The 26,255-nt window shown below is 43.8% G+C and overlaps 1 protein-coding gene across 1 annotated transcript in view; it reads left to right on the top strand.

The window, feature by feature from the left end:
• LOC138526786 (sulfotransferase 2A1-like) overlaps positions 1–26,255 on the top strand; it is a 248,725-nt gene that overhangs the window by 173,496 nt on the left and 48,974 nt on the right. The window contains exons 5-6 of the mRNA XM_069637478.1: positions 672–766; positions 18,268–18,445. Of these exons, the coding sequence (XP_069493579.1) occupies positions 672–766; positions 18,268–18,445 (273 nt within the window). The remainder of the gene's footprint in view (positions 1–671; positions 767–18,267; positions 18,446–26,255) is intronic.

Raw genomic sequence — 26,255 nt, 5'->3', positions numbered from 1 at the left:
GCACATTTGCCCCGAGCCAGGACAGCAGATCCAATGCTAATGCTAGTCCATGTCTTGGATTTAGCTTTGCATTCTGGCTGGGTTTATAATGGGAAAACCCTGATTACAAGTTAAAAAAATGTAAAGTTAAACCAGGACTGAACTACTACCTCCTGAATGGAATGGGACATGTTGGCATGTATGTTATCCATGCACTTGCAGGCAGGCTGTGTCAAGGTGTGGTGGGGGAATACTGTGCTTTGAGCACTGTTCTGACACTGGCCTAACACAATGGCCCCATAGGCATAGTTGAGTAATCAGACCTAGTTATTGCAATCCAGATCAGACAGTTTTTTTCTCTAGTTATTTATTCACAAAATATATCTTCTTGGGTACGACTTAAACAGTCTGTCACAATGGAAATGAATTGCCGTTTGCGTTTGTCAGTTTTTCATTTGTGCCTGGATCATTTTTGTGCCACAGTCTGACCCTGGAGCCAGTTCACCACACTGCCACTCAAGTTCCTCAAACTTCATGTCTGCCAGAGCTCCAAGTATCCTTTTATGTGCCTTTACACTGTTAATGTAAAAAAGATTGTTTTCAAATAACCAGGATTTATCATCTGGTCGTTTTCACAGATGTTTTTATAAAGTTTGTCCAGTAACATGGATGTCTTTCTTTCTTTTGCTTAGTGCCTTTCGGCTCCTGGTTTGATCATGTCAATGGTTGGATGGAATTAAATGGACAAAGCAACTTCCTGTTGCTCTGCTATGATGATCTCCTGCAGGTAATGTTTGTCAGTGGAAGGCGCTGCATTCTGAAGAGAATTCTGACAAGTTATTACTTATTGACGTGAAGCAGAGTTAAACACCAGAGGTTGACTCAAGGGAAATCCCCCGTGCCCAAGAAACGGAGGAGTCCACAAATGTGACAAAATACTACTTTTATTGATTCAGAAGCAGGGATAGGCACACTGATTTCTGCAGCATCCAAATGGACTCCCAGTTCATTACAGGCTGGTAGTGAGGTTTTGTTCTACCATTAAATCACAATCAAAAAGTTACATTTCTGGACATTGGGCAAGCTGGGATTGGGTGAACAGTATAGCCAGACTTTCATCCTATAGGGGATATATGATCTGTTTGGCCTGGCCATATCGGGTAGCTCTGCCTGGAACCACCCAGAGAAAGCCAGTGTGAGCCTTCTCAACTTGGGAAATTTACCAGCATGTGAGCACAATAACTGGTGGAGAGAATGGCTTCAGGGTCCTGCCTGTTTCCCACCAATGTTACCACCTCTCTGACTCCTCTGGCCCTGAGCAAGGACATTACAGCTTCATGCTGTGTCACATTCTTGCATCTTGTATCTTCAGTTTGATCGGAACAACAGTTTCTGCCTGCCTCGGATGAATGGGCCTTGTTCCCCAGGTCCAGATAACATGTGTAGGGACCGCAGAATTAAGCTCTGTGCTTGCATTTATGAAGAATTTCAGCTATCAGCCCCTGCAGGTGTTTTATCTTTTCTGTTGACTCGGAGCACTCTCTCCCAGCTGTGAGGAACTCATGGTGGCAACAAGTAAGACCGACACAAGTGATCACTGTACAAGGGTGTTTATTGCACAATGAATGCACAGTGGAAAAATGCCTATTCTAAATCTAAGATGGGAGCAAGCGTCAACCATCAAATGAAAAATAAGGCAGTCCCAGTGGCGTTGTGTTAAATACAAAAGGCCTATACTAAGAAACCTATTCCCAAACCTAAATACAAAAGAGTGTGGAATAGGACTTTCAATAAAGGAAGAAGTGTTCTCAAATCATAAATCAGGATGTGATTGCTAGGGGTCTCCCTTCCCCATGTTTTTAGCACGGACAAGGTGGGTCTTCTGATCACAGCACACACTCAAGCTTTCCTGAGCACGAGCCGACAATTCTGTTCCGGCTATCAGGTTCTTCGATGCTTCCCAATAAAAAGTCTCTTACCCTCGAAGGCCTGATAGTTCCAACAAACACACAGTTCTGTTCTACAAATGCTTTTGGGTGCCCCTCTTCTGGGCGCTGACCCCTCAGTCTTATTCCACAAATCAAATAACCACTCCTTCATGGACTTCAGGTGATGGCTTCACCCCCAGATCTCCCTTGTTCGGGCCGGACACCTTTCGACTGTTGGCCTCCCTCCGTCGGGTTCACTATGGCTCTCAACAAAATCGTCTGCTATAGTTTTCATACAAAGTCTTTTCAACAGTTCACTCTGAACCTCCCTTTCTTGGGTTCAGGGTGATAATGGCTCGCCCCTGGGTCCCCCTCTTCTGGGTGCAGACCCCTCAGAGCCTTACTCAACTAACTTTACAAATGTCTCTCGGTGACGATTTCACTCCCAGGTCCCCCTCCTCTGGGTGCAGACCTTTTGAGCACTTTGAGTGATAACTTTTCACTCCTGGATCTCCTTCGGCTGGGCTCGGATCCCAAATGATACTTGAGATTCACTCCCCTTGCCTTCTCAAAATGCGGGATTCACTTCCCTTGCTTTCTTTCAGTGCGGGATTCACTTCCCTTGTTTTTCACCAGTTTGTAGATCAAAGTCTTTCAATTGTACAGGGATTTTGCTTGACCCTTGACCACTTTGACCTTGTTAATGACTTCAATCAAGCACTCCAACTAAGTCAATGCCTGGTCTGGGATGCGCAAGGGAATCCCTTATTTATATATTTTTATGACAAGTTATAATCTGGATGATAAACCCTTATATAACGCCCCTCTCTTTGAATCCCCCTGACCTCACTGAACCAAGAAGTAGGTTTGTTTTGCAAATTAAAGATTTATTGGAAAAATTAAACAATATATATATATCACACTTTTATAAATAAATTAATATTTGATCGCACATTTAGGCATATGACAGTGATCAACAATGGATGATGTTACACTAGCACACTGATTTAATTACTTAGGAGTTAGTCTAGGGACGATAAGGTAGCTGAGAATACTTTTATGATTGTAAGGAAATGCAATGATGAATAAAAATGCAGTACAGAAATAAACTGATAGGGTTTCACAAGAGATATGTTCACTTTTCCCCTTGTGGCAATTCACTCCCCCCCTATGCAATATAAGGAGATGGAAGTAAGCACACAGTTTTCAGGAATACAATCACAATACAATACGAATTTCAGTTCCCCCCTAGCAAGCTTAGAGAAACAGGGATGGTTTTAAACACAGGCAAAAGTACTTTAAAATGTGGTATGCAAAGAAGGGAAAAATATGCTAAAAATGATTTTAATTCCCTGTAGGAGGTTCAGGGTAGGTGATAGCTATTTAAGATTAGTTCAAGCCACACTCGTGATGCTCATTGAGGGATTAGCAGGTTGAAAACGAATTTTAGCAGTTCAAGCAAAAGCGGCTATTTTGACAGGTGAAGAAATTGGGCCAAATCGCAGCACTTTTTCCGAGTGCGTCGAGCGCGATTACGGAAAAACTATAAGGAGTCGGTTTATGGCTTGTTGGAAAGCTTAGATTCTTAGCTTTAAAATGAAAGTTAAGTCGTGTTCCTAGCCCACACGGTTCCAAAGATACGGACGATTTTGTGGAGATAGATTTTCAGAAATTAAATTAAAGGTTCAGAATGATAGATGCGCTGTGGAAGGTTTTGGATCAACAGGATGGACACACAATTCTATGATGCAGTTCTAGATAGGTGGAAATGGTTTGAATTACATTATTTTAAACTAAGAGATTGGTTTGCACAGTTCTGGCTGAGTACTCGCACTATAAATTTGAAATAGGCCGTTAAGGTCTGATCAGGTTTGGACTGGACTCCTGGCGGGTGGTTCTGAAGTCACAGCTCTCTGGCTCAGCTCTGCTCTGCACTTCACAGCGGTCTGGTCTCTGGTTCTGGCAAAAGTTCTTGGCACTGCACAGCGGTCTGGTCTCCGGTTCTGCTGGTCTGGTTCAAGTGGATTCTGGATACAACACTGCTTTCTGGGTACTGGCACAGGGTTCTAGCCAGAATCAAACAGCTCAGCCCGGCTGTTTGAATAATTTGCAAAAGATTTTGAGGCCTGCTGAAAAAGTTCTGAAGTCTGGATTCTAAGTTCTGGAGATGGTCCTTCTGGATATTGTCTGGTCTGGCAAAATGCTTCGCAAGAAAGTGGAAAGTGAATGTCCTCCCTGGGTTTCAGTGTTCCTTTCTATGTCTTTTGAAAATGGGTGTTTGCGTGGGCATAACTAAGCCTGCCCCTCACAACTTATCATTGGCCAAGTCCACCTCTCTCCCTTGATTGGGGAACTGAGTTGTGTGTCATTTTTATGGCATACAGAAAGAACACTCCCTTGGCAATTTGCACACAAATCTATTTTTGATCCAAATACATATTTATCTATGTACCATTTTTCTAATATTATATGTCCAGTTAACATATTTTCTGTAGCACCAAACCATCTGATTCCTATCTTTGTAAGATGTTGTGTCCACTTATGACAGAATTCTGCCTTTTTCATCAAGAACACAACCTCTAAACTCTTCCAGAATTTACACAAACATGCACAAGGAATGTGGGCATCGGATGATAAAGTGTCAGATTTTTAACATGCAGACATTCAGAGTAATACCTTATTTTCCGCTACTACCCCCCATAACATACCACAGAGTCCTAACACCTCTTAAAATGTGCACAGAAAAATCACAAGAATAATGATATTAATTATATAATGTTGACAAGTCCGTACTATGAATTATCCATCTTTTTAAAACTATGCTCTGGCCCAGAGGGGTGTGGTTTCCCAAAGCACATGGTGGAATTTCTGGTTTGTCCACTTCCTCCAACTCAGGTTGCTCATAGAGGCACTGCTCCTCCCAGTTTCTTCCAAGAGGAAGCCATTTACGACCCCCCCCCTAATTTAACATTTGTCTGAGCCAAGGAAAGCTCATTGTTCTGTTTCCCTGCTCCCAGGTGCTCCTCCCCTATTTCAATCAGAGAGGTGTGATCTCCTTTTGGTGGGAACAGCAGAAGGCAGCCAGGCCTGCGAATGCAGTGGCTGGGCAAGTTTCAACTCCTGTTGGGGGTAGTTGCCGGGCAGAATTCAATCTCTTCAAGCCAGGCTTCAGCTAAATGTCACTTTTGTTCCAGTTTTCTTCATTCAAATCAAACTTACAATTTTTACACATGCAGCTAGAACGCTGATTCTAAGTTCAAAACTATGACCTTTAAACAGTTGCAACCTATGTGACACTCAAAAGTAGGTCACTCATTTATTTTAAACATTTCGATTTTAGTGGTTTTAAATCCAATTTCAGTTAAGCTGCTGACATCCACAGCTCAGCCAGTTTTGTTATAAACATTGCTTTACGCTCTTCATCTTTCCAGATTTTGTATGCACACAAGACTACATTCTGCCAAATGTCTGCTGATGTTCAGTGAGATTTTTGAATATCTTGCAATGTTTAAAATAGGCATTTTTAGCTTGCATTTCAGAGAAACAAAGGTGATTTCAAAGCGCTTTTTGAGCTAACAGGCACTGCTGTTTTTCCTTTGGCACCACGTTTCACTCATGGCGCTTCTGGCCCACCACGCTCGCACTGGTGGGTGGCAGGTTAGGCGACCATTTTGGTATGCGCAAAACTGCGCGGTTTTCCTGGATGCTGGCGCAATTGTGGGCTTTTCAGCCATCTTGGATTTTTTAAGCCCACAGCACCAAATGTTGCAGCATAATAACTTGAACGTGGGTCAAGACACCCAACAACCTACTTCGGTGGCTCTCCTATGGCCTTCTGGTAGTTTCACTGACAGGGGGATCGACTAGAGTCTTTTAGTTAGAACCCATGTGGTGCTGGTTACCCTCTGCCGCGGGTCTCCCCTTAACACCTTTTACAGTTCTTTCACAGCTCAAACTTGCCACTTTGCAACTTTCATTCAACAGAGTCTTATCAATTCTCCCCTCGACTCACCAGCTGTGATGAACCGCTTGGCTTTCTTCTTTACTGGAGTGAAGGCCGGGACCACGGTTGCGGAAGCTTCCCTCGCTCCTGCTTATCAGCATAGGCTTGCCCTGTGTACCGTTGACATCTCCTGCAAGACACTTGTGCTATTGTTCACGGGTTTTATGTCCTCTTGCATAAAGCTTCTGCGGGCTTGGGACAAAAAGGGCCACCCTCTCGATACCCACCGCCTTTCTCCTTCTCTTGAACAGTCGTGCCTGGTTAGCTGTGACGTTGTGCCATCTACTGTGCTCGTCCTGTGCTCTTTTGCTACACCTTTCTATCCCTGTGGAGAAAGGAAAGGGCCTTCAGTTTTAACATTAAACAGTTTACTGTCCTATTGTAAGGAAGTGTTCATGTGAGACAAATGGAATGACCAGGATTTCTATCATAAAATAAACAAGAGGGTTTGTAGGAACTGTAGATGTTGGTTATAGTTGACTGAGAGTTCGGAAAGTAATAATTGGAGGGACGGGAAGTAGAATGATTGGGAATATCCTAGTAGAAGACAGGATAGCAGGGATTCTCGGAGTTGTGATTCTTAATTGTTTCACCAGATGTGAATGAGTGTTGGCTTTACCTTTGGGTAAGGAAGATTCACTGGAAAAAGGGGATAATGATCAGGGGTAGCTTATAAAAGCTTCAGGAACTTCATTCCACAAACTATCCTCCCTGTGATGGTACCGCGTCTCACCTGGGGCATTCCCCCGAGCATAACCCAGGGTTCCCCTACCATGGTGATCCTCCCCCCCACTAGTCTACCCCCAGGAACTGACCATCGCTGTTAGATCCATGTCCTGGCAACCTGAATAATGGATTCCTGGGCTCTATTCGAGAGAATACCCTCCGGTTTCTCACACAGTGCCCTTGATAAGGCTGGGCACAGTTCTGCTTTGCGTTTCTCAGGGAAATCAGTGTGTGAGGCCTCTCCCTGTGTTTTGAGACTTTCCAATGTTTTCCATTAATTTCAATGAAGCGGTGGCTTCCATCTTCCATCTTTATTTTCATAGCTGTTCATGTTGGTCGCTTTTAGGTTTATGCAAGCAGTTCATGCATGTTCTTTTGCACCTGGCTAATGCCTCTACATGTGTGTTCAGCCATGTCGCCTCTTCATGATTACTTTGGTGTCACCCAGTTATGGTCTGCGGGGCTGCTTCAGTGGGTGGCATCTGTCATCTTGTTGGTATGCTGAGGGGGCTTTCAGGCCCCCTCAACAATCCCCCCTCTGGTCAAGACAGTCTGGACCACACATCCTCAAAGCCCCTCCCTATTGATGGGTGTTTTGTGGTTCCACAACTTTGCCACCCCTCTCAGGTCACCTGTGCACCTTCTGGGTTGGGTGATGTTCCGGGTTATATCCTCCTCTTCATCCTGCTCCGTTTCAGTGACCTCTTCTTCCTCTGCTGTGCGTCCAGTTTGGGGAATCCATACACTTCTCTGTCTTTCTGTGGCACCTTCAAGGCTGGTATGCTCATTGGCACCAAGATACATTCTTCTCCTCCATTTGAGTGGCACCATGAGCTTCAGGCCCAATGTTGGTGTGCAAATATTGTTGCCTCCTCTCATGCCATTTGCCGTTGAGATGTGTCTTCAGCCTTCTCTCTCGCCAATCCTTACTGAACCTTCATCCTGGCAATGTAGTGGCATTGTTCTTCAGGGCATTCTGGACAGAGGCCTGCCTGCCTTGTTTTCTACCCATGTGAGTAGCTAGAGCTTCTTGGCACTCCTTGATGTATTCATCTTTCTCTCTCTGCATCATCTCCGCTGGAACTACCATGGGCACTTGTGCTATGCATCCATGCAGCCTGCAACCCATTCTTCTTTTGCAATCTCCTGTCCATGTACTGGTAGCTCGTGTTTCTTGCAGCATTCAGGCAGTCTCCCACTGCTCTTCTTCTGCTCTTGAGGCACTGCAATTCCCCTTTGGTTACAATACATATTGAAAGGCCCAGACAAAGGAATTGAATCAGGTCATCTGCATTCAAGCCGTCTGCTGTCATTGTCCATGTTTTCATGTAACCATCCTCATGGGCAATATCTTCAGTGTCATTAATTGCATTGTAGCCTGCTTCCTCTGGAACTGCCACATAAGTCTTGAGTTGTTCATGGCCTGGGAAGTGGGAGAGTTCACGTGGCAGACCTCCCATGAAGCCTCCCTCCCCACATGGGTCACGGGCTGGTACTAAATATATCATTAGTGTTGTGGGCCAAATGGTCATACAAGCACTCATATTTTTTAAAATTGATAATGACGCTGTATTGTAGCACTGTAACGATAGTAAGGAGTCAGTTTATTGCTGCAAAAATGTAGGGGACATGTTTGTTCAGGTGCATAATGCATAAAAACAGGTTTTCCTTGTGCACACTCCTAGGAGGGGACAGAAGTAGAGACAGCAGAGTACAAAATAATCATAAACACAATGTGTTCCAGCAGTTCAATTCCACAGGTTGCAAGTGTGTGATTTCCTTGATATCCATTATTGTATTTATGTGATGCACACCGGGTGACCCTTGTCACCACGAGCATAGAGGGCCACTTGAGTGACACTCCAGTACTTTAGTGAGACCCATTAGTACATTGGTAATGTGTTTTCTTTTCTTGATTTCTTTCCTTTTAAAAGTTGCCACCTAAAGTTATTTCTCTTGCCCCTATCGCCCTTTGTCATTCACTTGCACAACATGTATATTGCGAGTTGATCCATGTCAAGGAACCTTGAGTCCCAAGTGCTAGGTTGTAAGACAGTCAATGTATAAAAAACGACATTAATCTGAGGAGACACATGGGTTGGGGAGCACACAATCAAAGGGCTTTTCTTATGTCCCAGCTTGTGATGTTTGGGCTGGGCATTAGGCTCGGTCCCACAGGCCATCCTGGTGATGGGCCTTCTTTCATTGCTCATGGGCTCAGGCGCGTGGGTCACTCACTGTGCATTTCATCTGGTATTTGGTTATACGCCCCCCTGCACCTGAAACACAGAGAAAACCAGGTGAGTTTCTCGAAAATGTATCTTTATCACGTCCTAATATTGCCTAAGTAATTTCTATTAATGCTTCTTTCTTTTACTTATCTACTCCCTTCATCTAATTCACATCCCCCATGCCCACTACCCAATCCACTTCTGTCCTTAATGCCATGTAAGATATTGCTATCCTTTACCCACATGAGAGAGACCAAGAACACAACAAAAATGACAACAACATAGTCCTTTTCCAGCCCTTGCCACTTCTGTTCTTCTTCTGGGTACAGCCTTAAGCTGAATTAATTTATCCTGTAGAGACCAGGTGGGGACAAAAAGTAATAAATTAATTGGCAGAATGTCCCCTTTTAATGAGCTCTTTCTTCTCCTGCATATGGAGTCTTGGCCTTGCTCCTGTGTGGCTCCGCCATATAATGAGCTGACTATTTCTGTGTCTCTCTGCTCCAGGCCAATCTGATGGTGACTCCTCTCACGCGATGTCCAAGATGCTTTCTTTTTTCCAAGAACGCTGAACTTGTAATTTTGTGTTTGTTGGCAGGCCTGCATGAGCTGTATGTCTCTTGGCATTTTCCCCTTGTCCCTCTTTTTAATGCTTTGGTGCATCTGCAGAACCTAGCTGCCACCTGCCCTAACGTTTTTTTTTCTTCTTTTCTTTGATGCTGAAAAAAGAACAGGTGATGGGTGAGTGCATGCAGGTTTGAGATATGTGTACTCAAGTTTGCCTACCATCTCAAGCAAATACATTTTTGTCCCTATTCTGAATACATTTAGTCCTACATCTCATATAAAACATTACATTTCAAATCATAAACAAAACTTCGTGTATTTGTCTGACATATTTACATTTTGTAGATTTCATAAAAAGGATACCTTTATTCTCTTCTCGTTGCAGTCCACCTTCTGAATGCCACGCTTCATCTGTGCCTCTTTACCTGTACAGAGACTGTCCTCATTGAAACACATCTACTTGTCTGTCACTTCTATCTGTTACTCACCTGTGCCCCCTTCTCCTCCCATAGAGATCAGTAGAGGACCTCCCACACTCCTTTCACTTCCCCAGTACTTACCTCCCGTCCCTATTCACCTACCCCTCACTTCTAAAAGTACCTACCTCCTCAAGTGTTGCACCTTTTGGTTACATTGTTATTCTACACCAATCATACTACATAAGAATTTGACATTCCTAACTTGATCGCACATCCAGGGTCCATTAAAAACCTACAAAATGTTGTATTACTTACTTTGATACGCTGCTACTTTACTGGCAGGAGCGTTCCTATTTTGCACATCATGTACCGGTATACACGCATTTCGTCGAAGTATTTTTCAACGTGTGACATTTCATCACCAACATTTTCATCGACCAAAACTCTTTCTTTAAAAAAATATTTTTTTGTGGGTGTTTTGTTGGGGTTGGGTATGATTATTTACTTACGGGGGAATCTGGGGGGAACACCCCCAGAAATAAAAAAAAATAAAAAAATAAGAGTTTTGGTCGATGAGAACGTGGCGATGAAAAGTCCCACATTGAAAAATACTTCAGCGAAATCACGTAGAACCCATGTTCCCCCCCCCTGCAGAACCTCCTTCCTCGCCTTTGTCCTGTGTCCATTTAAACACCTAATTTGTGTTACCCCATCTGCTAATATACTCTGTTGCAGAAATGTTTCTGGCATTGTTGCCCCTTCCCCCTTCAACCCAAAAAAAGGAAAACTGACAACAACGAAAAACCCTCTGAAATACCTCTCTATTTCCTCCTAGTTTGTGCATTATGTCCTCTCTTCACCCCGCCTCCACTTTGTTCCCCTCAATGTCTGTCCATCATATGTGCTATCCGCTCGCAGCATGATTGACTTTGATGTCAAATTTTCCTTCTTCCTGTTTTATATTGGTACTTTAAATACTCATTCACTTGATGTTAACATGCCTCCAGCTATCAAATGACTGAAAATGCCCCTTCATCAAGAGCTGCCTCCCTTCCCCACTTTTACTTCCTTGTTCTTATTCTGTGTGAAGTCACTCTGCCCTCCTCACCATCTCAACTCTTGGGCTCGCTCGTAGTGGTCTGTCCATTTTTCCTCCTCTGTTTGTTTGTTTGTTTATTCACTTATTACGCGCTCCAGACCCGGAGGTAATAGGGCGCTACAGTATGAGAATGCAAGGCTTACATATTTATACAATATACAGATATATACAAATATAATAAAGGCTTCTGTAGTTACAAAGCACAAATCAATGTACGAATATGGCAGCTATATGGTTACAGTAATAGATAATGTACAAATATACAAATTACAGAGTACTTCGCTCCGTGGAGCAATTGGACTTGCAGGTAGAGTAGTTTACATATGAGGTTCAACAATATACAATGTTCAAATATACAAATTACCGAATGTTACATTCCATAGAATACTTGGACTCGCAAGTAGAATAGATTCCACATGAGTTTCAAGTGGTAACATAAAGTAAGTGGGGCTGGTGGGTGAGAGGGAATAAGTGACTCCACACAGCCTGAAGCGGTAGGAGGCTATAGGTCAGACGAGATGATGTGTTTTATGACATTTTTCCTAAAGAGTAGGCGTGTGCCTTTCATGTTGACTGCACGTGTATTTCATGTGGAACTATATCCCATTCTAGTGGTGCACTCCTGTGCCTCCGCTCATCATAGAATGCTGACATACATGGTGTAAAAAAAGTCATGCCTTCCTAGAATGGGCCCCCCTTCAGTGCTTTTATACCCCTCATCTTGTTTGTGTATCTGCATTGCCTTGGTGCATGCAGTGCCGCTTTGTCTGTGATGTGGGTTCAACTCGTGGCACATGATCCTGCCAGTGTGTGATCTTGGATATACTGTTCATGTGGTTATGCACTGTACTGCGTAGGGTGTGTTTCCCCGTTCATGAGTTTTGCCAATTTCCCTTCCCTTGTCTTTTTTCCCCTTGCATTCTTGAAAAAATGTCCTAATCTTACGCCCACATTCTTTCACCCCACCTACCTGGCTTCCTACTTCACAAAATGATGTCTGTGTCTTTGCAGCCCTGCCTTGACCCTTTGAAGCCATTTCTGCCTCACTACGTGTGTGTGTGGGGAAACCTTAAGCAAGCATTGCCCTTTGCCAAATTGTCTTGCAATTCATCTAACTCCAAAGATGGTTTTGTTTCACAAATCAGGAGTGACCCTCTGTGAGGCTGTCTCGTTCCCTTCAAAGTATCCCACGTATTGCCAATGAAATTACTCGCAAGGGCGAAATGATCTATATAACAAAATATTCTCTAATGTGTCTAATGTGTCTCTACGCAGTACTCAAATGGAATGCTTGAAAAATACCTGATGCAGTGTCAAATTTCAGAACAGCAGCTCTATAGTGTATTGAAAACTAAAATCTGCTAGTGCGACGGAACAAATAGTTTGTTAAACGAGAGGATATCCTTGCCTCATATAACTTCAGAATACTAATCAATTTTCCATTATCCATATATACCCATGTACAATATCCTCATAACACACTTTTCATTGCGCTCTCCATATTAAAGACCATCAACCTTACATTTCTTCAAGTAAAATGTCCACTCTGATCGTCCCCACCAAGTTGCCTCCATAGTCAAAACAACATTACCCATATAATTCATGAAAGCCTTAATGGGAATAACCAATCCAATGAATCCTTTGTCTGGGCCAGTATTTAAAACAATATATTTTGCTGCCCTAACAATGTCAGTCAAAAATCACTCTGCTAACTATATACAAGATTTTGTTTCATCCTACACTAGTAATATGCATGCAAATGTATGTAGGTATGTATGTATGTGTATATATTACACGGCCTGCGGTAGCGGGCGTGTAGTTATGGTTACGTTTCTAAACCCATAGGAAGAGCACTTTTTGGGCGGCTTATAACATAGACTGAATGGAAATAAACTTTGCTCACCCCTACAGGCTAAACCAATGCATGGATTTTCACCAATATTGTGGCAGAAGCAGTGGATTGGTCCCAAAAGTGTGATTTTGTCAATTTGGTGAAAATCTGTCCAGTAGTTTTTTTGAAAACAGTCAAAATGTAGGTTAAAAAATGACGTGATATCGGGCTCCGCTGACCCATTTCCCTGTTCAGTCCGCGGACAGGCATATGATTGGTCTGGAGGGTGATGTGATGTCCGCAGACATCGGACGCGCCCCATGTTTGGATAGTGAAAAGCGTGAAGTGCGTCATATTTTTGGCAACACCCGCCATGTTGGATTTGCGGACTTCGGCCGGTGTCCACGGACATTGCGGTAGAAACATATAAAAAATCACAACATTACACTTGTCAAACTTATCAAACAATCTCTGGGGAGTTGAGGGGTGATGTGGATGAGATGGGATATGGCCATAAGAAGCCAAAAAACGTGTGTTTTTCACCGTAAAAGTCAGCGAATGGTCTGGATGTTTGTGAACAGTCCTGTGAAGTTCGGGGGCAGTTCTTGGATGGCTTTTAATTTTGGCACCACTCAATGAAACTGCATTGAATTTCATAGGTTTTTACTAGTGCAACTTAACCATAACGTCCTTTTACCAAAGTTTTTTCATTGAAAATATATCACACATATATCACCTATACTCTCGCTCATTCCTATACATTCTAGTCCAAGTCTCATGCCCTACTAATCTGCTTCTCCCTGCATTCACTGTATGAGCCTCAGATCACCAATTGGCAACAGGAGGGTCTACAGTCCTAGATGCAGAAAGAACTGAGTTTAATCCAGCAAAATTTGGGACAGAGGGAGTGCACTGTTAAACTTAAAATCTTGAAATGCCATTTTCTTCAACAAGTGGTTGCCCTGATGAATTGTTCAAAATGAAATCAAGAACATGGAACATATGCTGGTGTTAAAATATATGTAATTCATTATCCCGATATAAATGTGCAACCTTGTGTGTTAATCACCTAACATCACACCACTAAAAGGGATTAACTCTTCTTTACTTAATTTACTCCATAGCACACTTCCCTTCTTCTCCCCAAATCACTTATCATAAACCCCTAAACTCTGACAGCCATCCAAAACCCCACCTTTTCCAAAGATTCCCTTCTCTGCGCCTCTGTCATTTCTCTAGTTACCTCCCAATCCCTGCCAGTAAACCGTGTCTCCTTTACCTTGCACTTTACAATCCCTGGGTCCCATGCCTTTTTCACTCCTGCATAACCTACTTGCATTGCCATCATTTGTCATGTAATCAATATTGATATTCACAAAACCTCTTCTTTTCCTATACTCAAATGCCTATGTGTTACTGTGCATTTTGAAAATGAATCTTGGGTTTTGTTTGTACATTTTCTGAGACCTGTAGAGTTGTGGCAGTAGTGGGGGCAATGAGATTTCAGATTAATGTATTTAGGGAGCTGCACAGAAGAGCAGTTTCTTCCCTTGCACAGTTTGAATCTCAAGATTTAAAGCGATCCAACATGCAGATATAACGATATAGCTTACCTCAGTCTGGAAAGCCATTCATTTAACGGTTTCCTCTCTCTTAAGATATTTGCCCAACTCCGTTCCTCAGAACGTGGTCGACTTTGTCCAACCATGTCTACCAAGAGTCGAGCCAAGCGAAGCTTACAGAAAGCACTTGTGTTTTTTTTTTTTTTTTTTTTTTATCACTACCCAGTCTCAGCGAGGTGCTTGACAGTGAGCCACACACCCCTGGTTATACTGCACTGTGAATTGTATACCAACAACTCCCAAAGACAATGGACAGATGATCCTCGAGTGTTGCTTCCGGCTTTTATAAAATTGGGTAATCATTGGTCTGCCCCACAGAAATCCATAATTGAGTTGATAAAGATATGAAATGTCACTAGGCAGACTAGTAGGCCGAAATATGTGCCACTAGTTATCTGCTACAGATATTTGTCTCTTGGCGAGTAAGACATGGTGTGTTCTTTGTATGTATAGAATTAAGGTGGCAAGTGACTTTTCAGGACTGGCTAATAGCTTGACACTTTTTTGTTCCTGGTGGAGTACCAAATATAAATATAAAACCATTCACCAAATTCGCTATCCAACCCTACATCTTTCTAAAGACCTACCCACTCATGCAGTACAATTGGCCAATCTTGAGAAATAAACAATTCAACACAGTCTTGTACAATTAGGAATTAAACTAAAACTAGGTCAGACCAAAACTGTATAAGGTAAATCTCAATGGCAAATATAATTCATCACTACATCAGATTTTTTGTTATGTAGTCTACTGACCATCTGAAGAAATAGCCCTTTTCTGGACACATTTTCTTCCCTCTACTTAGATGTGAGCCTTATATAGCATAGTCAAAACTGTACTTGTTTGTTTGGATGGAACACCTGGTACTTTCTATCCTGTATACCAAATCAGTTGGAGTGAGGAATTGCCATCTGGCAAGGGTGTAGAAACCCTGGCTTTTATAATTTGTATTGATTAATAAAATAATGCGGGTAATTCCATCTCTGAAAGGGTAATCTGCCAATCAGATTGCCTTTTTATAAACTCCAGACCAAAGGCATAGTCGATATTTGTGCCTTGCTGCAACAGTAGCCTGATCTGCAATGCCTGCTCTCCAGCGGCACAGAGCAGGTTCAGAGGTCACGGGTGGCCATTTGACAGCTGCAGTGACAGCTGCAGTGACAGCCTAGTCTCTGCAGCATAGGGGCTGCATTTAACATATGCACCCTTGTGCCAGCATTCCATAATTATGAGGATACTGCCCTGGCGGGTGGCAGAATAATCTTTAAATAAGTCATACCTGAGTTATGGTAGGGTGAATGGTTTTTCTCATAATTATTACAGGCACAGCAGTTGGATATCTGACATGTGTCAGCACTCCCTTGTGGATTGCCTCGTTGTTCCTTTGTGAGGGTAGGCAACACCCTACCCTGAGAGACAGCCATTCCACAGAAACTGTCCTGAGGATAGGAATCAAAGGGCACAGCCAATCACAAAAGGAATAGCCTCGCACCAGGGTGCTGCATTTCAAAAGGCCTTTTATGCTATTGTGAATGGAAGTGAGCAGGGTAAGTATAGACAGGCAGTGCTTTACAGCTGGAGGAAGGTTACACCATCTTGTTCCTCTCTGCCTCTATATTTCCTTTCTGTCCCCTCCATTTTCTAGAGCACAATGCACTTTGGGTGTGATGTAAGAAGGCAATGTCCACTTGTTGCAATATCATGGATTGAACCTCTAAAGCAGGATAGCTTCAGTCCAATCACCTGGGTGTATTTGCCTTTAAAAGAAGGGATCCCCCACCATGTCTTTAATTCATCTCCGGACTTCAACCCTTGAAGAAGAATTCATTTGGACTCTGTTGGGAGAGCAGTCCTTTCCAATGTCCTCCAGTGGTGAGGTTAAGACAGGCAGTCCAAAGCAGAGTCAAGCTATGCTGCCTAACCATCCCCAGGGAACAATGGCGGTGACCTACTGCTGGAACAAGACCTGCCTCTCTTCCAGCCACAGCGGTACCCAGGACCTCACTGTGTTGAAGTATCCCTGCAGATGTGTGTCAGCCTCTGCTGTTTTTGGGAGCCGGAGAACAAAGACCCATCTTGACCCAGAGTCCCTCGATTGGGACTAACAGCACCCAGAGAGCCAAGACAGACTGGATTGTATTGTTTTGGCTATTGAACTGTTTTTGAGCCCCGTTTCAAGAACCCTTCGACACATTCAAACCATCAGAAGCAACCGGTGCTGTCTTTTGCACTCTCCCGATCTTTGAATCACTCAGACAGCGCCAAGAGGTCTGATTCAGCACTGCTGGACCACCAACAACAGAGACATTTTGTATTAAATGCTAACTGCCCCATTGTCCCATCTTTGAGCCGTAGAAACTGGCTAGGTCACATTAAGCGCTTTTTGCATCCAAGAATATATTCTTGTAAAGAACATTGTGGTTATTGCTTGCCTTACACCCCTGATTCATTACTCTTGCTGCATCTTGCTATCTTTGCTTTTTCTGTGTTCTTTGCTCAGGGTTGGGTTTTGTGTAGTGTTTTTCTAGTTCATTATTATTGTAGATGCAGTATTTAATTAAAGTGTGTATATATAGAACCTTGATTAGACATTCCTTTATTTTGGACTGTTCTACTTCGATGTTTGAGTTGCTACTGAACCACATTTACACCCCTCTTGAAACGTTTGCCTTCCCTCACCCCACGTTAGCACAAAATGCAAAGGAGGTCTATCTCTTAACTGTGCCTGTTTTACCTTTTTGATTGTGTTGGCTCTTGGTTTGTAGAAGTGTGAGGGCTTAGTGGGTGTTTTTTGCATCTACTCATCCTTGTACTGCTTGCAGGGCAGAAGTCAATTTGTACAGTTGGGAACCCTGATATGTGACAAGCTCCAAAAGTGTAGTACTTTTGAAATTAATGAAAATGACTATGCTTTTTTAATCAGACCAAGCACTTGCACTGTGTCCTTTAGTCGCGCTTAGTCGCACAGTATTTAAATTTGTGTTTCTATAACATAATATGGTAGCCATCTGTATTTACCAACATCCGTGCAGTGTTTGGAAATGTAGTGAAAACATATATGAAAGCTTTTCATAAATTATCTACAAAAACAAGTGGTGCTGCCCAACCAGCAAGGTCTCTTTGTACACTGAGCATGTCTGGTTTCTGTCATGTCACTCGACCTGCAATTACCTAAAAGAGGTCTGCAGTTCTGCTTTCCTGACAATGTTCTGGAATCATTGAGCCCCTTGTGGCTTTTGGTCTCTTGATCAAACATACATGAAATCGCCTATTGTCCAAAAGAAAAAGGGTTGCACGTTGCTTCGCTGCGAATCTCTCTCCAGTGGAAATCAACACATTATCCCTCTAGAAAGTCAGGAACATTGCCAAAATCCTTGTCAGGGGGACACTTGCCTCCCTGTGTCCAGTTGGCTTGTTCCCTTTGGGGAGTTCTGGCATAGGGTGTTCTATCAGTGTGGGAGAGAACTGCATTGCATAGCCAAATTAACCTTTAAAAATGGCAATAGCCTGCCACACACAGAACCATCAAATGCTCATTTTCCAAGAGCCCTTGTCAAGATTGAGGAGGAGCTTCCAGACAGAGTACCCTTACTCATCACAAGAAACAGTAGGGCATTTCTGCCTCATCACCACAGAGTATGATCTGCCTATTGCTGCATGCCTAAGAAGCCATCCCGGTTGGATGTTGTGCCCCAGACTTTCACAATAGGATAGGTTGAAAAGGCTTTCCAGCTAATGTCAAGAGGTCAAAGGGGTAGACCTGACCTGCAGCAGAGTGAGTTCTATGAAGCTCTGAACCTCCTGTGTTCTGATGAAAATGACTATGTGCTTGATGTTGCTTTTCACTGTTTGTTTTTGTAGGATTTACGAGGTGGAGTTGTGAAGATCTGTAAGTTCCTGGGGCAGGAGTTGGATGACGAAACCATTGATTTGGTTACCAAACACTCCCTCTTCAAAAACATGAAGGAGAACAAAATGGCCAACTTCAGTCTTTTAGCCAATTACTTTGACCAGAGCAAGAGCCCTTTCATGCGTAAAGGTAGAGTGATTACATTTGTTCTTGGTATCTTCCTAATTAGTATCTCAGTTCTCATAAAGCGGGTACTGGCTAGATCAGCTGAGTTGATGCAAAAAGTGCCATGGTGCCATTACTGTGGATTCTTTCAGTTAGTGTGTTGAATGAAACGTTTCATGTGCTTTCTGAAAAACCTCTTCTTGCGGCCTATCGGTGGACATTGAGTTTGTTATTGATGTATGCATATGGCCCTTCCAGATCCAGCTGATCTATTACTTTCAGTTTGCAGTGTCCACATTGATGGTACAATACAATTCTTCCAAACATTTGAGTCCTCCATTAAATTGTATGTTTTGTGTATATTTATGTGACAATATGTGTTTCAATAAGCACTCCCAGGGATACAGACCCTAGTCTGAGCAATCCAGCAAACTGGGGCCTTCCATTAGAAATCTTTGAACAGTGATCCATGAGCTAGGTGACGATAGGTGGTATGGGGAACCCAGACCAGGAACAGAAAACAGATGAACAAGGGATCCTAGAGGTGTATTTAAGGGGCAATGCCAGTATATTTAAAGTACTGTTAAGAGGGGTGCAACTAAGATAGGTTGGGTCCCGCTTATGTTCTAGGAGTATGGCATCTTGAAAACTTGGGTGTTTGTGTTTTTGATGTCGGGGTAGAGACTTTGGGTGGTGGTCAGGAGGGTGAAGGAGCGGAAGCAAAAGGGATCACAGTGGTGGTAGACAAGAGAGGCTAGCTGAATGGAGGGCAAGTCCTTTCATGGATTTGGAGACCATTTTCATACCTTTGTATAGGGACTGGTTATGCATATAGATCCAATGGGCATTGAGATGGTGTGGAGAGAGGAGAAAAGACAGGGGAGTGTGTGGCTGGGGAAGCTGAGATGGTTGATCTTTACAATGGTGGCAGTGATAAAGGTGGTGGAGTTTTAGGTCCCTATCAAAAAGTTCCCAAAAATTCAAGTTTTGGGGAAGAAGGTAAGGAGGTCAAGGGAGAGGAAATTTGAGGGAGCAGTAGGGATGGGGCGTTGCAGGCTGTGAGATAGATTTCTTTCATTTTGGAGAAGTTAAGCAGTAGGCAGCCACGTGCCATCCAGTTCCAAATGGGTGAATGAGAGATGTTCAGGCAGTGTTCAGGTCTGAGTGTAGTAAAAGGGAAGATTTGGGCGTACCCAGTAAAGCTGTGGCAGGTGAATCCAGAGGAGGAGATGAGTTCACCAAGAGGCGGCGTGTAAAATGTAAGTAGAAGTAGGTCGACGACCGACACTCGGGAGACTACCACAAGAAGAAGGGGTGGACTATAGTTTAAATGTTCCAGGAGATGGAGATGGTAGATGGGAGGGATTGAGGGGATTCAGGCACATGCAATGTCCAGGATTCCAATGATGGTGAGAGTAGTGAGAAAAGGGTAATCATCCATGTGAAAGGCTGCAGGTTAAGGAGGATGAGGATAGAAAAGAGTGTGCTGTGCTACACAGAGTTAAAAAGGTTGGAAACATGAATTGGGACCATTTCAGTGGGGTTAGAGCTTTGGAATCCATATTGGAGAGGGTCGAATAGTTTACTGGCTGATTATTCTGGTGACCACCCACTCTGGGATTTGTGGGGTGCAGGGGCAGAAGCTTGACTGGCCAGTAGTTGGATATAGCGTACGGCAAATGTTTAAGGATAGTGGGAAGAGATAGCACTCTGTGAGAAACCTGAAGGTGTCTCACCCACTAGTCTCCAGAGATCTGTCATCCAGGTGGCCAGGACACAGCTATCAGTTTTGGATCCAGTTCCTGGGGGTGGACCAGTGTGGGGGGGATCACCTGGGTGAAGGATCTTTGGGGAGTGGGAGTGGGACACCGGATGTAAGACACAGTATCCCCTTCCCTTTAACACCTTTACCCCATCCTACCAGGTAGGATACCTAGGAAGTCAAATCCCCCCGCCCCTTTCACAACACAAGCACTTTCTCACAGAGAAAGACCGCAAAACAGAAGGGGATCACGAGGAGGGAAGTTCTCTTGACCTTTTCGACAAGGAACCATTACCTTCAGTAGCATCATCGCACGGCACCCTGTTTGGTAAGTTACTGCTCTCTAACTTTAGATACCGTGCCTTATACAATGTATATTCTACAGGGTAAGCCCATTCTGGATGATTGATTGCTTGCATCTGACATGTTATTGAGTGATTTGGGGGCCTCTGAGCAGTTCACACCACGCTCTAATGAACCCAGCTCTGAGTCCTATACCTGCGCATAGTGACCCCTCGCAACTGCTGGTGAACCAGAGTACAAACATGCTTAGCGATTCTGCAATACCATCACTTATATGCTTCCACACTGTTGGCCAGTATTGTACCTGACGTTGCCAAGCGCAAAACAGTGAGCGCTAAAGGAACCGTGACTAAAACACTTAATGCTGGGAGGTCCTTTAAGAAGATCACGGGCTTCTACGCCAAGGCTGGAACTAGTACAGATGTTAGACAAGAGAACGCTCGGACTAGGCCAATGCTAGAGCGTGAAGTAAGAAATTTAATCACAGGTGGCAACCTACTAGATTTGGTGCAAGACCCTGAGAATGACTGATCATATCTGACAAACTGTGAACTGGCGCTGATTGACTCGAACAGGAAGGTGTGCAATGTAACTTTAAATGAGGATGAAGCTCTCTCGCTCTTAACTGAACATAAAGAAGGGGAACTGTGGATACGTGTCTCCTCGGTTAGCTCAGCTTCCCTGCAAATTTTGCACCACACTCTGAGGGTGGGGGGTTCCGGGCAGGGGGAACTGGATGAGCGCATTAGTGTGCCTTTTATAAATGCTCAATAAATCAATAAATACAACATTACATTATCTTCCCCCTCAATCTCAGCTCTAAATGTTCTAAATTCGTTTGTGGCACTCTATGATATGATAACATAAAAATGCAACTAAAGTCCTAAACACTAATAAATAGTGACATTAAAAATAATTGGAGCTGATGGTGTTATGTTCTAAGCATGCACTGACCTTCTTGTGATGACAGTCAGGATTCAGTGAGGTCTTCGGTTCTCAGTACTCTAGATAGCTGACGAGAAATGAGAGCCTCCCGAAAGGTATCCGTCTCTTTATAACAACACAAGATGGTGTACCTCCAGGGAAAAACCCTCAACAGGGTAAAAAAACAACAAAGGTGAGCCACTTCTGCAGAGTAGTAGATTCAAAGAGCAGATCCCAGCACAAAAGGATGCTTCCCTTTGCACTCCGGCAACCTGTATACTTCTTCACGGATGCAGACAGCGTCCTTTTTTCTCCTGGCATTATCACAGCTTCTGCTGCTCGCTTGGTATCACAGAGGTTCCCAGACCTGCAGCAATGATGCAGCCCTCTCCTTCTGAGTCCCGCAAATCCTCTGGGATATATGTCGGCATCCTGGCTCCTCCCACCACGGCTGCATCCTTTTCTCAAACGTCTCCTGCTGGTCTCTCCCACACAGACCTGCCTGTTGCTCCCCTTGGTGTCCTCTGTATCCATTTTATACACCTGCAACCAATTAACAAGCTACAGGTGTGCTCTCTCAATTGGGTCTGCCTGACTTTGATTAAGGGGACATGCCTGACTCTTACAACTCTCTGCAGGCAGCTTCTTCGTCTCAGTACTAGAGTGGTGAAATGGTTTATTTATTTTATTTAATTTTTTACATTTGTAGCGCGCACTACAGCCCAAAGGCATCGAGGCACTGTAGCATGAGATTGTAAATATGCGTGATTCAAGTTACATTGGAGGCAGCAACAAGTAGGGATCTTTGGTTACATACATAGTTGGTAGCAGAAAGGTAGTTACAACAATGACAATGAAGTGAACAGCTTACTTTATAGTGTTCACTACTTTTTCTCGCCTCTTCCGCATCCCAGTGCTGTCAAGTGTAACGTGGGGAAATGAGGGGAACAGCTTTTCAGTAACCCATAAAGGTCGGTGGAGGGTTGGGTTGGTCCTCAACAGTAAAAGGGGGATTTCATGTCTCGCCTGTGTGTACCCCACTCCCAATCCCCAAGGACGCTCCACCCATGTGATCCCGTCCATGCTGCTCCACCCCCAGGGTCGGGATCCAAGAGTGATGGCCTTTGCCTGGTCATCTGAGCAGAGGATCCAAGGGAAGTAGGAGTGAGAATACCCTCAGATTTCTCACAGTTTTTATATGTGACCAAAGGAGTTGTCCAAGCGAAGGCCTTGCTTGTCAAATTTGAAATCGGGTATTTGTATTTGTATGTTATTGGATTTATATAGCACTTTACTCCAAAGTGCTTTACATGAGAACAAGTAAACAATACAGCAAGCATGAGATGACAATTGAACCACAACCTGAAAACAGTATAAAGAACAACTTACAAAATTGCAGGGGTGAGGAGGGTGTAGGGATGGGAGAGGTGTGCAAGGGAGTAGTAGATGTTAGAGGAGGTATGAACGGGGAAAAGAGGCAATGCGGGAATCTGAAGGAAGAAGAGAGGAAAAGGAGAGGCTAGATGCGAGCCGGGGGAAGGGAAGAAGGTGGTAAGGGTAGGGAAGAGCAGGAGTAAGAGGTGAGAGTAGTGGGGAAGGGAGGAGGAAAGGAACCTCGGGTGTTAGGGAGGTGAGTGGAAGAGATAAGATTTTAGGGAACATCGAAAGGAAGGGTAGGAGGGAGAAGAGCGGATGTGAAGGGGGAGGCGGTTCCAGTGGAAGGGAGCAAGGAGTTGGAAGGAGCGGAAGCGGGGGGGGTAACCCATCTTTGAGCGGTACGACAGAAAGTACTCTTGCTTGAAAGAAAACCGAACTGTACAGGCATCCGGGAACTCTGATTTTTCTTGGATTACCATCACATTTCCCATCAGGAAGATTCCCAGGAGGAATATCCGGTGGAGTCTGAGCGACCATATGTCTCAATGTGGCATCGCCATTTTTAAGAGTGTGTACCTCTAAGATGAGGTTTTGCACTGCTGCAACTAATTGATCCATGGTAAATGTTCAGTTATTGGTTCTTTGTAGGCGTCACTTTCTGTTATGTTCAAGTATTCAGTGACCTTCTTGTGATGACAGCCAGGATTCAGTGAGGTCGGTACTCTGTACTGTAGGTAGTTGACGGGAAATGAGAACCTCCCAAGAAGAATCCTTTTCTTGATAAAAAGATATCGTCTATCTTCTCTGAAAAAACAAAAGCGAACCACTTCTGCGGGGTAGTAGATTGAAAGATCCCATCCCAGCACAAAATTATGTTTCAGCAGCAGGGCGCGGACTGGAATTATTGCAGTTGGATGAAGTCTGTCGTGAATTGCTGTGGACCACTGTAGGGGGGAAGAGAGTTCTGGAATAAATGGGCTGCTCCAAGAGGAAAGTGAAAGTTGGGCTGGCAGCTGGGGGAAGTGACAATAAGTCTGAGTATCGGTACAGCAATGAAGGCTGCAGAGGAGGAGGATGCAGGCTCACGGCTGGGGGAGCCAGCACTGAGAAGCCGAGGATCAGCATGGCAACTGAATTCTGCAGAAGTGGAGGCCTGACGGACAAAAGCAGGCACAGGACGGGCAGGAGTTGCTGATAAGCAAAAGGCACAAAGCGCCAAGAAACTAGAGAGAAAGGGAATGCTGACAGGGTAGCAACTTCGAAGGAAGGCGCCAAGAAGGAAACAAGGATTTAAGTGAAAATAGGAACGGAGAAAGGAAGTGGAGCCGGGAAACAGAACATGGACTCTAGTAGAAAATGAATTCACTGGGGAGAGCCAGTATCACAAGCGACGCACTGCGCTCACCTTTCTGACTTAATTTATGGAGAAGTTGCTCTGCTCCAGTCCGACGAGAGAGTGCTGCCATCTTGGAAAATCAATAGACGTGAGGAGGGCACCATGATGGGAGGGGGGAATACATGACTACAAGGGAGCCTCTTCCATTTATGCCAAAAATACCACTTAAATTCCTGTTTCCTGACAGATGGATGCCCGAGTTGTGGGCAGGGCTGGACTGGGAACTAAAAGAGGCACTGGAAATAATTTGTGGGGACCAAAAGAGGCACTGGAAATAATTTGTGGGGACCAAAAGAGGCACTGGAAATAATTTGCAAAGTGGCCCTATATGACACATTTTGAGCAAGCCCAATGCTTTTCCTATGAGAACATTTGGAACTACCACACAAAAGAGGCCCAGGGTGCAGAGGCCCACCGGGAAATCTCCAGAGTTCCCTATAAGCCAGTCCACCCTTGTGGGCATATCACCACGCTAATGACGATGGAGATGTCGCACTTATATTGAAAAGCATGCAGTAAACTACTTTTCCGCTTCCACAAAAGCCTAATGCTCAGGAGCCTTCTTTGTTCTCTCTTCCACAGGGTCTCCTGGGGGTGCCTTGTAAAGCTACCAAGAAGTCAAAAAATGCTAAGAAAACAAAGACGAATACTTGCAGCTCTAGAAAACTTATTAAAAATCTAGACACTACCAAAACAACTGCATTGAATGCTCTCCCATTAAGTGATGCCAGAACTACCAAGGAAAAGTCTATTGAGGCTAACTTCAGTGTGAAAATGGGGTTGGGGGCTGCCTGCTGCTTCCCCTACTGCTGACGTGTTGGTACCTTTATTAACCGAACCTGGCGTGCCTCTCAATGTACTGTATCTCTTATTTTAGATAACACTACTCAAACGCAAAGATACTAGGGTTTGGTCTGAGGTAAAACTGTATCTGCTTTAAAGCCTCCCCCTTCATTTAACGACAAGCACATCTGTATTGGACATTAACCAGAGACTCGGGCCGTCCCTCTGGCAGTTTCATCAGAAGTATAAACCTCTAACAGCATAATTTGGACTGATGCAGGCATACAACAGAATCACTCTTATGTTACTGATTATCTTCATACTAACGGGCAGGGTTTCTCTAAACGCAGTTATAAGGACATTGCAAGGGAAGACGGCATGCAGCATTTGGTGGCGGAATTTTTGTTGGACACAGACGAGCAAGAGCAACTGGTTTTAAATGGTGCGGGCCCTATTTCATGAAATCCCTCGCCTCCGTTTATTGACTTCTGGTGATACTGTTCAGATCTATTTTCCGCATGATGTTCCAACTGACGTTGCTCGGCCTTCGTTTAAATCGCAAATTGTTTTGTCTTTTAATGAATGAACTTGGCATTGTTTCTGAAATGGGTTATGACCTCTTCCTGTATGATGAAAAATATTTTAATGCAAACAAGTTTCACTAAAATTTACTGTCATGTGACCCTAATTATTACTCAAAGGGAGAGGCCATAAAAATGTTCCTTACAAGTTATTTACCAATATGTAGACGGGTGGACCTGGTTAGATCAGCTTCTTGGGTGGTAACGCATCAGGATGACAGAAGCTGGTAGCCAGGAAACCTGTGTAAGGTTTTAGGAGATTGGGAGAAGTGGGGACTGGACTTTAACACTAGGCAAGTTATTGGTGAGTTTTCACTGCTATCCTTGAATTCGAGAGGCTATAATAGCTTATTAAATAACAAAGATACCGTGAAAATGATACATTCTCAGTGTTGTACACCTTCAGGAAACTTGGTTGAATTTGCAACTCATCGTTGATTGTTATAGCCTGATTCAGCAGGACCCAACACCATCAAAGGGGGTCCTAGGTAGGCCCTCATAGCTCTAAGGAAAAAAACATTCAGAGTTATGAAATATACTCTAATGGACCAATAGCCATCAAAATTATCGTAAAAGAGAAAACTTTATCTTCATCTATTTTGCAACTCCATCTGTAATGGAACCCTGCAGTTTGTTTATTGGATGAACATCTGGCAATTTAATGACGTACTTATTAGATACATGCAATAGATGATGCGACAAACATGT

The sequence above is a fragment of the Ambystoma mexicanum genome, chromosome 1q (genome assembly GCF_040938575.1).
Source record: "Ambystoma mexicanum isolate Mex_15411 chromosome 1q, UKY_AmexF1_1, whole genome shotgun sequence".
In the NCBI taxonomy this organism is placed as follows: Eukaryota; Metazoa; Chordata; class Amphibia; order Caudata; family Ambystomatidae; genus Ambystoma; species Ambystoma mexicanum.
This window is presented reverse-complemented; position numbering and strand designations above follow the sequence as displayed.